The sequence below is a fragment of the Solanum tuberosum genome, unplaced genomic scaffold (genome assembly GCF_000226075.1).
Source record: "Solanum tuberosum cultivar DM 1-3 516 R44 unplaced genomic scaffold, SolTub_3.0 scf00551, whole genome shotgun sequence".
Lineage (NCBI taxonomy): Eukaryota > Viridiplantae > Streptophyta > Magnoliopsida > Solanales > Solanaceae > Solanum > Solanum tuberosum.
Genome location: NW_006239473.1, coordinates 300013 through 312868, shown reverse-complemented (window position 1 = coordinate 312868; position 12856 = coordinate 300013). Strand labels below are relative to the sequence as shown.

General features: G+C 37.0%; 1 protein-coding gene across 2 annotated transcripts; it reads right to left on the bottom strand.

Annotated features, from left to right (window-relative positions):
* Positions 1-106: 106 nt before the first annotated feature.
* LOC102596971 (uncharacterized) lies at positions 107-12380 on the bottom strand. Of its 2 annotated transcripts, none has more exons than XM_006365371.2 (5): positions 11232-12380; positions 11029-11144; positions 10736-10901; positions 951-1033; positions 107-370 (listed from the first exon to the last, which is right to left on the bottom strand). In XM_006365371.2, the coding sequence occupies exons 1-5, from the start codon at positions 12127-12129 to the stop codon at positions 296-298; spliced, it is 1338 nt and encodes a 445-aa protein (XP_006365433.1). In that variant the 5' UTR covers positions 12130-12380; the 3' UTR covers positions 107-295. The 2 variants fall into 2 exon arrangements, 1 of the variants encoding a protein (XP_006365433.1); XR_001472137.1 differs by lacking the exon at positions 107-370 and adding an exon at positions 6836-7001.
* Between the last annotated feature and the right edge of the window lie 476 nt (positions 12381-12856).

The window sequence follows — 12856 nt, the reverse complement described above, 5'->3', positions numbered from 1 at the left end:
CTAACTCCAATATTTCATCTGGACAAGGGAGCTCCATAGACAGAGTACACACTTCGTCTGATAGGTTCACCTTCTTTGCCTGTCTTGAAAACTTTTCACAAAAGGATCATGCACAACAAAAATGTTATCGACCAATAATTGAAATATTAATCTTTGGGTTTCTTCTACCAACAGTACAATGATACGACATGAGTTGAGCTGGACAATGAGTATTCATATAGCCGACCCTAAGGCATAATAATTGTAGTTGGTTTTCTTCCATTGCTTGTTTTTATGGCACACATTGACATTGGGGCTAGGAAGATCCAGGCATCGTCTGGAGACATTCTGCATCCTCCCAAGGCTGGAACGCATCTTGCCGAGTTAGATGCTGAGATATTGAAACAAAATATACTTTTAGTATAAGCCACTAGCTTCTGCAGAACAAGCAATAATGAGAAAGATGATAGTGAATGAAAAAATTTCATGCTTTTATTTGAGATGAAAGGCAGTAACTATCCCTTGATGTCCTTGTTCTCATTCCATTGGTCAAATCCTTGTAACTACTGAAAATCCATTGGCTCAAACCTCATACATACATCAGAATTTTGAATATACGATACATGGTCGTAGAATTTAGATCTGTCATCCTTGCTGATCCTTGAAAACTTGGAGTCAGTAAAGTACATTTGAGCAAGCCAGGTAATGTTTCATGTTTTTTTGAGGTTAAAATGCAGTACTTTCATACTTTAGAGGCAAATGACTGGTAATAGGAAAACAGCAACCATTGGTTCAAGGAATCTGAAGATAAGCAAGCTGATTGGTGGGAAAAGGGTATTTCATACTGTGGTTTTCATTATGGAATGAGTGAGAGGAGATTCACATGCATGGTCACTGAAAGGAGCACGTTAAACACAGAAAAGAACGGAACATTCATTGAAGTCAATATATGGTAGGGAAATAGCCTTCACCTCTAACCAAAAGAAAAATCCACGCATGATGTTCAATTTTTTATCTTTGTCATGATTGGCCATTTTGATTGCCCGATTGACAGCTGCAATTTTGACAATAAAAATATATTAATAAATCGTTGTTGATATAGCGATCACATCACTGATTGGGATACAAATTGGTACAGAAAATAGCAGAAATAAGAGCATCAATAGCCAATATGATAGTCGCAACTAGAGGGTTTGATATTCCCAAGAAATTCAAGTAGACAAGCAATCAAATGGTAATTTTTTCTCTTCTGCAACACAAACTATTGAAAGCTAATTGGGAACCCTGTTCTTGTTGTTCAAAGACTACAAAACTTGAAAGAATACCCCAATTAAATAGAAAGGCCTGTAACATAACACAAATGCTAAACATAGCAGCTTAAAAAAGTTTAAAACTATTCTAAGATTCTATGAAATCCAACCTGAATTACATAGAAGCAAACCCTAATTATGCATCTCTTATGTACAATCCCGCTACATCCACAACTCTTAATTCTGGATAAACTCTTAATTAAATTTGTATTGCCTTCCTCGTTCAATAGGATTTACAAACAAGTGTCTCTATCCCTGTTTCTTACCTTCTCAAGTAGATTTTCCATCTTCATAATGAGGATTATAACTTATTAACATAGTAAGATAAATTTTCACATAGAAGACAACAACAACAAGCTCAGTGTAGTCCCATTAGCAGGGTCTGGGGAGGGTACAATGTATACATACCTTACCCCTACCTCATGGAGGTAGAGAGGCTGTTCTCGTAAGACTCTCAGCTCAAGTAACACAGTAAGATATAACTTATTAACATAGTAAGATAAATTTTCACATAGAAGACAACAACAAGAAGCTCAGTGTAGTCCCATTAGCAGGGATAGTCGCAACTAGAGGGTTTGATATTCCCAAGAAATTCAAGTAGACAAGCAATCAAATGGTAATTTTTTCTCTTCTGCAACACAAACTATTGAAAGCTAATTGGGAACCCTGTTCTTGTTGTTCAAAGACTACAAAACTTGAAAGAATACCCCAATTAAATAGAAAGGCCTGTAACATAACACAAATGCTAAACATAGCAGCTTAAAAAAGTTTAAAACTATTCTAAGATTCTATGAAATCCAACCTGAATTACACAGAAGCAAACTCTAATTATGCATCTCTTATGTACAATCCCGCTGCATCCACAACTCTTAATTCTGGATAAACTCTTAATTAAATTTGTATTGCCTTCCTCGATCAATAGGATTTACAAACAAGTGTCTCTATCCCTGTTTCCTACCTTCTCAAGTAGATTTTCCATCTTCATAGTGAGGATTATAACTTATTAACATAGTAAGATAAATTTTCACATAGAAGACAACAACAACAAGCTCAGTGTAGTCCCATTAGCAGGGTCTGGGGAGGGTACAATGTATACATACCTTACCCCTACCTCATGGAGGTAGAGAGGTTGTTCTCGAAAGATTCTCGGCTCAAGTAACACACATCACAGTAGTTAAAAGGAAAACATAAAGAGGACATAAAAAATAATCGAGAAAGCATACATATCATTCAAAAAATAGGAATGATAACAATAACCAACTAATTTGATAATTGAAGCACGGTAAATAAGGAGTAATAAAATCATAAGACAGACAGCTACGAGAAAGATGCTACTACTGGTATGAACAGGAAACAAGTACAATACATCAAACTACCACCAAGCCTATCCCGTCCAGAAATGAGACAAAGTTCAACTACCTACTAACCTTCTAACCTAATCCGCAACCTCCATAACCTCCTATCTAAGGTCATGCACTCGGAAAGTTGGAGCTGAGTCATATCTTGTCTAATCACCTCTTCCAAAAAGGCCTACCCCTACCTCCCCTAAAACCCATTACGGCCAACCTCTCACACATACTCATTGGGGCCTCTGTGTACCTCCACTTCACATGCCCGAACCATCTGAGTCTTGCTTTCCTCAACTTGTCCACCATAGAGTTCACTCCCACCTTGTCCGGGAGATCCTCATTCTTACATACATGCACCTCAACATCTCCACCACTATCATCTTTTGAACATGAGTTCTTAACTGGCCAATACTCTGCCACATACAACAGTCTTACATAAAAACATTATTCCCTTAAAATAGCATCCTGCATCAATACTTCCTAAAATATCACGTGCTCTCCAAAAGTATACAGAAAATAAGGAGGTAGTTGCACTCTGTTGGAAAAGAGTTCTCAACTCCCTTGAGTGCTTTTTTTATAGTTCATATTAACGTCAATGAGCTCTTTCCCATGTCTTAATTTCCTCCTCTTCCTCCAGACATCCATTGTAGTAACAAATCTCAAATAATGTCTAACAACCGCTGATTATGCGCCAAACATATTCCACCAGATGCATTGCAATCTATTTATATGATTGATATGATCACCACCCTATTTCGCATAAAGACCTGCTCATTTGAATTTTTCTTTGTTTTTCAAGTTCTCAGCATAGTTCCTATGCAACTGTCCAAACAGAAAGGAACACTTCTCCTGGTGCATAGACAGCCAAATTGAGAAGTGAGAAAATTCCAGTTCTCTTCTTACACTAACTTATTACAGAATGATTTTAAGGTGAAGCCATCTTTTACTCTTTATTGTTCCTATCTCAAGGGAGTTCAATTACCCGAGGATGAAAAGGCAAGACTACAAGCCTTCCGCATTTCCATGTCTCTATCCATGAATGAAACTTTTACTGCTTTAATATTCCAAGCAAACTACTAAGTTCACCGGATACCTAATTTATGATGGTCGTGCCCATCTTGGACTTGGCCATGCCTTTTGGGTCGATCAGGTTCATGCAACACCAGCAACATTGATGAATGAAATGAAAACAGGATGATCAAAGGGATATGGGAGTATTTTGTGATAGAAAGATACCTATTAAAGTGAAGCAAATTTTATTAAATAGTTGTAAGACCAATGATGCTATATAAGAGTACATATTGGACCTCTAAAGTCCAAGATTTCCACGAGATGAGTCTGGCAGAAGTGCATCTATTAAGATGGGTGTACGGTGATAAAAGATTAAACCAGACAAGAAATGATTACATTAAAAAAATGGTACAAACATCACACATCCAGTAAGGGAAGAGCATTTCGCTTAAACTGGTTTATCATACGTCCGACATCCTCCAAATGAAACCGTCGGTAGGTATGGAATCATGAAGATTAAAGGTGTTTAGATGAAGTAGGTTCAAAAAATCATATGAAAGGAAATTATCTTTAAAAAACTATAATCCCTTAGGATCCATGCAAATTCAGCATTAAAATAAAACACAACAGATGTAGAAGATCCTACCAACTTGTGGAGAATAAAGTTTAAAGTTTAGTTATGTTGGTACTTACATCAAATCCAGTGTTTACAAGGAGTCTTTTTGATCTGTTTAGAGATTTGTACATCAGCGAAAGATGAAGAGAACCTCCAATGTTAACGAATCTCAAACTATTGAATATTGGAAAAAAATTGGGTCCATAAGAAGCGTGAATAGTTAGGACACGTATAGCTGACTCCAAAAAAGGAAAACAACAACAACGTACCCAATGTAATCCCACAAGTGGAGTTTAGGGAGGGAAGGATGTACGCAGATCTTACTCCTACCTTTGTGGGGTAGAGAGGTTGTTTCTGATAGACCTCGGTAAAAGAAATGTTATCAAAGCAGGATTGCAAGGAAAATATAACCACCAAAAAACAAGATACAAAGCAAATGAAGCAACAAATAGTACCACAGAAGAATAAGAAACTACACAATTACTAAATAATACTACCAATAGTGAGAAGAGGATAGAGGAGGCTAGCCCCCTATATCTCCCACATAATGCGAGGCAACATCTGGCTACCTACTAACCTTCGCTCTAATCTTCCACCTCCATACCTTCTTCTATGGTCATGTCCTCAATAAGTTAAAGCTATATCAAGTCTTGTCTAATCGCCTCCCCCTTCGGTTCGTTTTTTGTTTTTTGAAATTGGTAATGTTGTATTCCTTAACGTTAAGGATATCTGGAGACCTCCAAAATTTGCTAACAGAGAGTAAAACACAAAGCTAATTATTGTGAACCTAGCAAATCTACTAATTGTTCTGCTTCTTCTATACATTCCTCTTTACACCAAAAATAAAAGGAGACAATACATTTCTCTTTGACCTTCTGGCTGGAATTTGTTTTATTCTCAAAACATCTTTCATTCCTCTCCTTCCATATTGTCCACCAAATGCAAGCTGAGATCATTCTCAACCATTTGTTCTGACGTTTGCTTCTGGTTCTGACTTTTCTTCTCCCTCTCCGGATCCAACAATTAAGTCAGCAGTGTGTTCTGGCATAGTCCAGTTGCTATCTGGGAGTTTCAAAAACAGGGACCAAACCTGAGTTGTGATACAGTTTTTCTACCGAGAACCAAAGCTGGCATAGTCAATCTAGGTCTTTAACGCAGTCCCACTTCCTTCGTATACAGTTTGTTTACAGAGAACCTTCCGTCCTTAGTGTGTCTTCACTTGATTGTATCAACCCTTTGAAGTCATTGAACACTTGTAGTAGTTCTGCCACTCTACTTATTCCCTTAGTTGTGCGAACTCTTCACTTTTGATGCCGCACCCATGTCGGATTCTCCAAAAATACACTACATTTGGCGAATCCGAGCAACATAGCTTATTCCCAATCATTCAAATTCCTCCTAAAGGAAATATCCCACCCCATTGGACCAACTTTCTACTATAATGATATCAAGGTTGCTACAAAAGGAGAACAGACCAGGTAAAGCTTGCATAAGGGTCTCTTGTCCTATCCAGACATCCTTCCAGAGTAGAACCGACGTGTCCATTGAAATAACATCCTATGAATAGATTCTCAGTGAGTGGGTTGCCTCTCACCTAAATTGCTCAAACTCTTCACTTTCACTTTCGGTGCCGCACCTGTGTTGACACGATGTGAGTGTGGGTGTGGTATCCATACCCGATCTGGTCAACAGGTTTTGGGTACTTTGACCAAATTCGAGGGAAAAATTCTGGACATTCAATTTAAATTATAGTTTTTTCCTATCTCTATACCATGAAATCACCCTGCATCAATAAGTACCTGGCTTGGTTCTAGGATGTCAATTTAGTAATGCTAATGTACCCAAGATGAGGAGGTAACATGTAATATGTAAACAACATAATAATTGGTTGCCTACACTGAAATGCAACTTAGTGAGGACAATTTCCCTCTATAATTTGACTGGCACCTCTTTGTGAGTAAATATTATACTGTACCAAAAGATATATTGGTCATGCCTCATTCATATAAAAAATTTAGTCAAACTAAAAAGGGATACATTGATCTATGGAAACTTTTAAAAGAAAGATCTGAATATTTCCTCTTTTTAATTGTTGAGAATATCATTAACTTTAACTAATTATAAAAGTGTGCAAGCTTTTATAATTAGTTAATGATATTCTCAACATTAATTAACTAAAAACACAAACTACTCTTCCACACAAAGTGAAAGTAAAATCATAAAAGTGAGATGGAGATAAAAGAGTAGAGAAAAACAAAGGAGAACATACTCTACTAAGCTACATAAAAATGAGAGCAGGAATTAATTGGAATTGGATACTATCGTAAAAGTGGTAAAGATTTGCTAGCAAGTTCACTTCAATTTTTGGTGAAAGAACAAGGCAAGAAACTATTCTTAAATTGTCTAGATGAGAGTGCAGGAATTCTATGGAATTGGATACTATCTTAAAAGTGACTACATAAATTTGAAACTAAGGCATGGCCGGAAAAAAATTCAAAACACAAGAGAAGCATTCAAAATGCGAGGAGATGTCACGATTCTGGAAAACAAATTGTAGGTGGTTAACCTACCTTTATGGCGTGATAGAAGGGATTTTCCGCGTCCATTTGTTGAGCTAGATGGTAATTGCATCTTAATGTCTTTCCAAAGCTTCTTATACTCCTCTTCATTATAATGCCTCATCAATATATTCAGAACCTCCTTCCTATATGCAAAATCTATGATTGTCGCATCCAGCTTGATACATAAAATTAGTAGCCAATGGTTACAAGAATTATCATGGAGAACCAGGACTAAAAGATAACATAAAATAAAGGAAAAAGGAGGGACCAAAAGAAATAGTGAAAGTAGCAGAAGAATTTAAATCATACATTCTGGCGATGTTCAACTGAAGGTACAAATGGGGTAGAGTTACTGCCCATGCATTCCTCAAGAGCTTCAAAAACCAACTGACAATTATTTCCAAATGAAGATTCAAGACAACGGTATCATACACAAGGTTCTTTGCAAGAATCAAATAATTCTTACAATCCGAATGTTCTTTAGGTTCTATATTTACTCTGGAATCCATGAATTTGCTACCATTCTGAGTCTTCTGCTCCACACCAGGTACAATCTCCACATTAGTTCTTTGCTTCCTGTTATTTAAATCTCTGTCCTTGTTTCCTCGATTCTTACTCAAAATCCTATCTTTCGTCTTCTGCTCCTTACCAGGTACAATCTTCACATCAACTCTGTGCTTCCTATCATCTAAATCCCTATCCTCGTTTCCTTGCTTCTTACTTAAAATCCCATCTTCCATCCTACTCTTTCTGGCATTGAGCTTTTGAACTCCTCAATTCGTATTTTGCCCTAACAATGTCCTGACCATTTTCAACTCCATGAATCTCCAACTCCCTATCCTTGTTTCCTCGCTTCTTGCTCAAAATCCCATCTTTTATCTTCTGCTTCTCAACAATGGAGACACTCCTATTCTCCCTCGCATTAGCCTTCAGACCTTTTGAACTCTCCCCCAATTTGTGTTTCTCCCTAACATTATCCTGATCCTTTTCAGCTCCATGAATCTCCAACTCCCTATCTTGCTCATACTTGATGAACAGAGGCAACCATTATGATCATTAACTTTATAAACATATGATGTTCCATCTAATGTAGTCTTAGTCAAGAAATTCATATAAAGCGGGTCAGCTTCAAGATCAGTATAAGTACAACTAGGGTTATGCCTATAACCACCATAGGCAAATCTACCCTGCTCTATAAATAACAACAAGGTTTTAAAATCTTCATCCACATGAACACATCCTTCCAATGCGCTACCAAACTCATGATACCTATCCCTATCTTGACAAGGACACAATTCCTACTTACCAACTTTCTTCATATAATCAAAAACTCAAATTTCCACTAAACAACTAACTGAAACTATTACTCGAGGTTTCCTATGATGTTTTTAGTTTGGGCACACCTCTTGAGGAAATAACTCTCTCTTAGGAATTAAGAAGTAAAAATATCTGAACCAAACGACCTAATGTAAATGTTACCTAAATCTGAAAATTCTGCAATCGTAAGAATCTGGAAGCAAACAGTTGCCAGAATCTGTAAATCCTAGACGGAATGAAGTTGTAATCACCACACAACACACCGAAAAAAGGTTGGAATCACATGGCACCAGAGTCAATCTACTCAGAATTGAGGGGTGACCCTGTTGGAAAAAGAATCTCTTCGGCAAACTGATCGAAAGATGGCTCACACGCTGGCGCATGAGACAATAGCAGCTATAATCTAACGGCTTTGAATGGCACATGAGAGCATGGGCTGGCCGTTGGTAGCGTAGCTGATTGGGTTTTGCTCACGGTGGTGGTACAAGTCTCGTGGTGGTGTTCGTTTGATCACAACACTTCCGAAATTAAAGATCTGTTTGGACATCCAAGAAAAATAGCTTGGGGGGGGGGGGGGGGGGGGGGGCGGGGTTGGAATTAAGTGCAACCAGTGTCGATCTACTCAAAATTGAGGGGTGACCCTGCTGGAAAAAGAATCTCACCGGCAAACTGATCAAAAGATTGCTCACGCGCTGGTGAGTGAGACAACAATAGCTAGAATCTGAAGGCCCTGAACGACACGTGGGAGCGCATGGACTGGCCGCTGGTGGCGGAGCTGATTGGATTTTGCTCACGGTGGTGGTCTGAGTCTCGTGGCGGTGTTGGTTTCATCACAACACCATCGAAATTAGAGATATGTTCGGACAACCACGAAAAATAGTTGGGGAAAACCTGTCCAGAATTTCTCTTCCAATGTCGGAGGCCTTAACCAAGATCCGACACCATGTGAAACGGAAGAGAAAATAAGAGAGAAATAGGCTTTGTTATTCCCTCAAGCTATTTGGGTTTATATAGCTAAGTTTTAATGTCTTAAAAAAGGGAGAAAATCAATACCTAAATACAATATCATTTTTGTCTTTTTCTGGTCATAGAGTAGCAAGCAACTTTAGAGTTTCCAAAACATGCTTTCATATCAAACATCGTGAAAGTATATATCTTTTTTTATAGGAATGATGAGAGCACATATGTAAGGACAACCAGTTCATGTAACACAACTTCAGGAGACCTTTTTCTTTTTTTCTACATTTCTAGAGCACTCATGAGATTTCTGGTATGATGGATATTTAAGATAGATCATTGATTGCTCTTTTTAAAAGAATGACATTTTTGTTTACAAAGCTTCATAAGGTATGTACAACTCTTATTTCCTTTCGCTTTGCTATCACTTAAACCGATTTCACAATATAGAGATATGAGAAAAATTATAATTTGGATTGGGTGTTTGGCTTGTAGGGGCATTTTCCTCTTCCATAACATACAATAACTCCAAAAGTGCACTAGAAAACTTAATAAAGTCACTTAAAAGGCCATTGAAAACAAGTATAATTCAAAAGCCCAAAATGCCCCTACAAGCCAAACATCCAATCTAAATTTAATTCATCTCCTATCTCTATACTGTGAAATCACCCTGCATCAAGAAGTATGTAGCTTGGTTCTAGGCTGTCAATTTAGTAATGCTGAATTGGTACCCAAGATGTGGATGTACCGTGTAATAAGTAATCGATGCAAATAATGGGTTGCCTACACTGAAGCACAGCTAGGTGAGGAGAATCACCCTCCATGAGCTTTTATGTGCTTTAGGCCTTTTAAGTGCACCTTAAATGAGCCTTTGACAACATTGATTTGAATGAGACACTGTTTTGATTATCGATGAGTCGATGACTTTCAGCATATTTGGCAAGTTTAACTCTTTTGTTTCTCGGTGAGGCTTTCAGGCTTCAAAAGCAGTTATTCCTTCCTAGAAATATTTTCTTTGTTCCCTTTCTTGGAGTCACAACTTGTCCACTTGCCTTAAATGACTTCTTCTTTTTGATGAGGTCACTTGCCTTACATGACTATTTTTTCCACTGACACTTCACTGTGAGTAAACATTATATTGTATCAAAAGTTACATTGGTCATGCCTTGTTCATACAAAATGTTGAGTCAATTGAAAAGGGAAACAATGATCGATGGGAACTTTTAAGAAGAAAGATCTGAATTTTCCCTTTTTAATTGACTAAAAACACTCCACTCTTCCACACCTAGTGGAAATAAAACAATAAAAGTGTAGATAAAACAAAAGGAGAACATGCTCTACTACGAGCTACATGAAAGTGAGAAAAAAAAAAGTCAAAACTTTTTATCAATCAGTTCAGTAAAGATTTGCTAGCAACTTCAGTTCATTTTTTGGCGAAAGAACAAGACAAGGAACTATTATTAAGTTATCTAAATGATGAGCAGGAATCCTATGGAATTGGATACCATCTTAAAAGTGACAACATAAATTTGAAATCAAGGTATGGCCTGAGAACAATTCAAAACACAAGAAAAGCATTCAAAATGCAAAGAGATGCCACGATGCTGGAAAACAAACCATAGGCTATTAACCTACCTTTATGGAGTGATAGAAGGGATTTCCCACATCCATTTGTATAGCTAGATGGTAATCGCATCTTAATGTCTTTCCAGAGCTTCTTATACTCCTCTTCATTGTAGGGCGTCATCAATAAGTTCAAAACCTCCTTCCTGTACCTAGAATCTATGATTGTCGCATCCAGCTTGATACACAAAATTAGCAGCCAATGGTTACAAGAATTATCATGGTGAACCAAAACTAAGAGGTAACATAAAATAAAGGAGGGACCAAAAGAACTAGTGAAAGTAGCAGAAGAATTGAAATCATACATTCAGGCAATGTTCCACTGAGGGTACAAAGGGGTTAGAGCTACTGCCCCTGCGTACCTCTGCACCTACATTCTCAAGGATTTCTACCTCACTTTGGGATATTGCCTCCTTAAGAGCTTCATAAAAAAACAACTATTACCAAATGAAGATTTGAGACAATGATATCTTCACACAATTTTTTTTGCAAGAATCAAATAACTTACAATCAGAATCTTCTTGAGGTTCAATTTTTACTTCCACATCCATGAATTTGCTATCATTCTGAATCTTCTGCTCCTTACCAGGTATAATGTTCGCATCAATTATGTGCTTCCAGTTATCTAAATCCCTATCCTCGTTTCGTCGCTTCTTACTCAAAATCCCTTCATTCATCTTCTGCTTCTTACCATGTACAATCATCACATCAATTCTATGATTCCTGTTATCTAAATCCCTATCCTCGTTTCCTTGCCTCTTACTCAAAATGCCATCTTTCATCTGCTGCTCCTTACCAGGTCCAATGTTCACATCAATTCGCTGCTTCCTGTTATCTAAATCCATATCCTCATTCTGTCGCTTCTTACTCAAAATCCCACCATTCATCTTCTGCTCCTTACCAGGTACAATTTCCACATCAATTCTTTGCTTCCTATTGTCTAAATCCCTATCCTCATTTCCTCGCTTCTTACTTAAAATCCCATTTTCCATCCTATTCTTTCTCGCATTAGTCTTTAGAGCTTTTGAACTCCTCCCCAATTCGCATTTTTCCCTAACATTATCCTGACCCTTTTCAACCCCATGAATCTCCAACTCCCTATCTCTCTCATACTTGATGAACACTGTCAACCCATTCTGATCATTAACTTTAGAAACATATGATGTTCCATCTAGCTTAGTGTTAGCCAAGAAATTCATATAAAGCGGGTCAGCTTCAACATCAAAATAAGCAAGTCTAGGGTTATCCCTATCACCACCATAGGCAACTCCACCCTTCTCTATAAATGACAACAAGCTTTTATAATCTTCATCCACATGAACACATCTTTCCAATGCACTACAAAGGTCATGATATATGTCTTTGTCTTGACAAGGACACAATTTCTCCATACCAACTTTCCCCATATAATCACAAACTCAAATTTCCACTAAACAACTAACCCAAACTACTACCCCCTACAGTCTCTAGGTTTCCAATTAAGCATCAGTTTAGCTTGGACACGAGAAAATTACTCACTCTTTGGAATTAAGCACAACAAATTCGCCGAAATAGAAGTAATTTGAGAAGCAGAAAAGCTCATCAGGCCGAAGCAAAATCTAAGAGGAGTGTAAAATGAGGATTAAGAGATGACCTCGAGAATAACAATGAATGTAATTTAAATTACTATATTTATTGAATTTAATTATGTTTTGGAGTGCAACCTTTCCTATTCTCGTGAAAATGAGAAAGATTTTAACCTTATTAATTACTCCCTCCATTCTATATTAACTGAATTTTTGAGGCATTTTTTATTTTTCAAATTAATTTAATTATTCAATTTTCAAGACTACTTTTAGAGTGTTTTTTTAATTTTACCTTTCATTTGGATTTTTAGATTTTCAATGTGATGACTTCAATAAATTTGACAATAATTAATAAGGATAAAAATGAAAAACTATGTTCAATTTATGTTTTAATCTACTTTTCTTAAAGGGAGTGAGACACCTTAAAAATTCAATTAATATGAAATGGAGGGAATGATAATTTTGATGGGTAAAAATTGAATGTTTAGCCTGTGTTGTCATTTCAATTTTTTGAACATTGAATTGTATGACGGAATTAATAATGGATTTTTTATCGTAAAAGAAGAAA